The 3,575-nt window shown below is 32.7% G+C and overlaps 1 protein-coding gene across 1 annotated transcript; it reads right to left on the minus strand.

The window, feature by feature from the left end:
• Positions 1-1,689: 1,689 nt before the first annotated feature.
• Positions 1,690-2,803, minus strand: LOC120127925 (S-adenosyl-L-methionine:benzoic acid/salicylic acid carboxyl methyltransferase 3-like). Its single transcript, XM_039145740.1, has 4 exons — positions 2,729-2,803; positions 2,239-2,643; positions 2,089-2,151; positions 1,690-1,779 (listed from the first exon to the last, which is right to left on the minus strand). The coding sequence occupies exons 1-4, from the start codon at positions 2,801-2,803 to the stop codon at positions 1,690-1,692; spliced, it is 633 nt and encodes a 210-aa protein (XP_039001671.1).
• Between the last annotated feature and the right edge of the window lie 772 nt (positions 2,804-3,575).

The following is a 3,575-nucleotide window of genomic DNA, read 5'->3' on the forward strand; positions in this document are numbered from 1 at the left end:
TCTAAAGGGTCTTCTAATTGTTTTCTTACTCACAACCTTTATTCTTATTATCTGTTCATTAATAATTTAAATCTTTTATCCTTTTTAGACATTTCAAAACTTTACATCATTAATCAATATAATATTTAAGGGTAATTTAGTCATTTGGCCCAAAGGACAATTCAATAATTTCTTATACGCATATATTTTTTAACCATTATCTTAATAATAAAGGCGTTTGCATCATTTTGCATTCACATTAACTCATTCTTATTTTCAGCACATATTATTCCACTTACTTAGGTCTATAAGATCAATTTCATAATTTCAGTCCTATAAAAATATTTTAGTAATTTTCACTCACACATATATCAACATTATTTAAGCATATGAAGAGTAATTTATTAATTATTGATTTCATAACACCTTTTCCTGCACACTTATAGGCTTTTCTTAAGACTTACTATGATTAAGGCATTTTTGTTATTTTACCCTAGGGTGTTTCGAGCTTTCAATAAAGCTTAACGGGTCATCCTTAAAGTATTACGATTTTTTTTTTGAAGTTTAATGATTTTAGAGGTATTTCATATCATTATTAAGCACTATTCACAAAAAAAAGGCAGTTTGGTAATTTATTCTATTATCATTTGAATCATAATTATGAAAACCCCTAAACACGTCGAATTTCGAGATGTACTCGCCTTAAACCCCTGAATTTAAGCTTACCAACTCTAATCCGAGCTTCTAACCTTTTCTTATGAACACAAGAGCTCCACAACATGAAAATAGCCCCAACATATTTCCCTTGTCATAAAAAATATTTCATTAATATATATTTAATAATTGCGATAGCTAATGATTGAAATCGAAGACTTACTGAGCCAATTAATTATTCAACCACTAAAATTAGGGACTAATTTGAACTAATTGAAACTAAAACCATAATTAAAAGCTAATTTGCGCACTGAAGGACTAAATCGAAATACAACTCAAAAGATGAATGACCAAAATACAATTACCCTAATATAACGAGAATGTACTGATCCTAAGACGGGTCGGGTCACGCGTGTCAGTTAGAGTCAGGTTTCCAAAACGTTGCATTAAATGTGTCATTAGTTTTTCTGTAAAGAAAAATCAGAGCCCTCGTTGTGGACTCGCCAACCGCTGCCAATGATCGTTGGTCACATCCAAATCACCCATCTGACACTCCCTAACACGGGTGACGGGATAAATGTAGAAAAATAGTATATAAATTCATTCTTAATTGACTTTCAGTCATTTATGAAGTCATTTTTCTAGAAAACCAACTTATACATATGGAGAGAGACAAAACAACATCCAACCCACACGTTAAAAGTTAAACATATTCAAAAGTTTTAATTGAGAAGCCCCTCATTATCCTTTGCCGCCATTAATTCCCCTTTTAATTACTTCTTCGTCAAAAAACTAAAATGCTAATCCTCCTATCGAACATTGAATTAATTAAAGCATCTTCCACATTTGCAGCAAGCCTTGTGAATAACTTGTCAATTATAGCATCTCTAAAATGATTGCTGACCATTGGCTCTATAACAACTCTGATTTTATTTTAAATATTTTCCCCATTTGCGTATAAATGTTAAATCCAATGTCTTTGTTATGGAGCAATTCATCTGTATTTATAAGATCCGCGTCCACTTCGAAAACTTGTAGATTGTTAATTTCAAATGATCATTCTTTCTTGACAATCTCAGCCACTTCTTTGCAAGGTGTATAGAAAGGAAGGTTGAATGAATCCACATCTGTCTCTTCTACAAGTCCCTGCAGTTCTAAATTAAGTAGTTTATTGCATTCGAATATCATAGAAATAGAGTAAATGGCCTATTGGCAGCTGTGCAACCAAATCAAGAAGTGATTTAGCTACAAACTCCTAACCATAGTCTTCGTTGGAAGGGTCGGCATTTTCCTAGCGATAAAGGTTAGCTCCATTCGGCCTTGGGGTATGATTTATTTGGAGCAAGGTTAGAAATTTGTGGTTAGCTCCATTCGGCCTTGGGGTATGATTTATTTGGAGCAAGGTTAGAAAATTTGTGAAGTCTTTTTGAAATTGGTGGGCATAAGCTTGGAAACATTGGGAGGACTTGATCTTGCCATGTATACGTTTCCTTTATTGTTCTCTAGCCCAGTTGGAAGCTAATGACAAAGACCAAAGTTAAATGAGATTAAATAGATTCTTTACTAGACCGAAAAAGAGATAATGGTTTTGGTCAAGTGAGAGACCTTTTTGAGCCAATGGAGCGCATAGGAAGAATTGACAAACTGGAGGGTTGTGGTTGGAAAGAGTTTATCATAGAAAGAGCCAGCAACTCCTATAAAACACCTTTCTTGGACCATATCTCCTTTCTCTTTCTTCAGCCTCTCAACGAAATCAGGAGCAGACATAAACACAGAGTTGAAGTCATTGTCTGGGAGATCATTTAGAAGCACTTCAAACTCTGGAAATTTCAACTCTTCTCGTTTGCATATCCCATGGATAGTGTTCATAACTTGAGATATAGTCTCGAAGGTGTTACGTCCTGAAGAGCAACCCAAGTCTGCCACCTTTATACAAGCTGGACCCATTTCCTTCAACATATCTCTGATGGATTCTTCGATAATTGGAGTTACCTTTGATATCACTGCTTTCTGAAAGCACAAACAATGGTTAGCGTCATATTTTTTAAAAATGAAAAAAGAAGATATATAAAGCAGAAATCATGTAATAACTGACTTGGAAAACTGAATTATTAGCATAGCTAATTTCATGATCTGCTGCATTCATACGAAGAGCCTTTGCTTCTGCCATTTTGCTTGTTTAATTTCTCTAAAGACTTATCTACTGTGTAGTGTTTTCTGCTGTGTTTTCCTTAGCATTCTGAGCTCTGCTATATATATATCCATACGCACGCATGAAACAATGACCATGGATGCTTCTGCCATGTAATTTTTTATTCAGTATGGTCAAATAAAATATTTCGACATTCTTTGGAAAGAGTTGTCCAATAACGACCACCTCAATCTTCTTTACGAATAAGTTTGTTAACAACAAGAGAATGACGAAATTAGTGGTTTAAATTATCCAAAAAGAAAAAAGAAATTAATGGTTTAATATTAAGGAAAAAATGCCCATTACCTAAAGCCCACAATGTTTGGTAAGCTTGGATTATACATTAAAATAGAAAGAATTTATAACGTTGGATATATATTTTATTTCTTCATATTTCTTTAATACCAAAACCAACCCCACCCCGCAAATAAATTCATTTTCATATATGGCCGGCGTTGAAAAGGATTTAAGATCTCAAACTGCTAATGCAGGATTTTTAATATTAAATTGCTTAATTTTGTTTTATCATTTTTCTTTATTTACAAAATTTAATTAATTTTATTAATAATTTATATAGAAAGTTTAAATCAAACGAGTGTGACGAGTGTTCTAGATTGACACTATTTATTTCTTAATTCTTCCATGTTAACAATTTATCACTACTGATTCAGTTATGTTTTGATTATTTTCGTGCAAAGATTTATTTTTCAGAATCAATAGTAAAAAGTTGATGTCTGTATTTTTTTTATTA

Source organism: Hibiscus syriacus, unplaced genomic scaffold (assembly GCF_006381635.1).
Source record: "Hibiscus syriacus cultivar Baekdansim isolate YM2019G1 unplaced genomic scaffold, ASM638163v2 tig00001478_pilon, whole genome shotgun sequence".
NCBI classification, from domain to species: domain Eukaryota; kingdom Viridiplantae; phylum Streptophyta; class Magnoliopsida; order Malvales; family Malvaceae; genus Hibiscus; species Hibiscus syriacus.

Bases quoted from the DNA above. Each gene is read 5' to 3' on its own strand.
- LOC120127925 (XM_039145740.1), bottom strand. From the start codon at position 2,803: ATGGCAGAAGCAAAGGCTCTTCGTATGAATGCAGCAGATCATGAAATT. The intron at 2,644-2,728 runs GTCAGTTATTAC...TTGTGCTTTCAG, and splicing joins CTAATAATTCAGTTTTCCAA to AAAGCAGTGATATCAAAGGT. The intron at 2,152-2,238 runs GTCTCTCACTTG...CTTTGTCATTAG, and splicing joins CGCTCCATTGGCTCAAAAAG to CTTCCAACTGGGCTAGAGAA.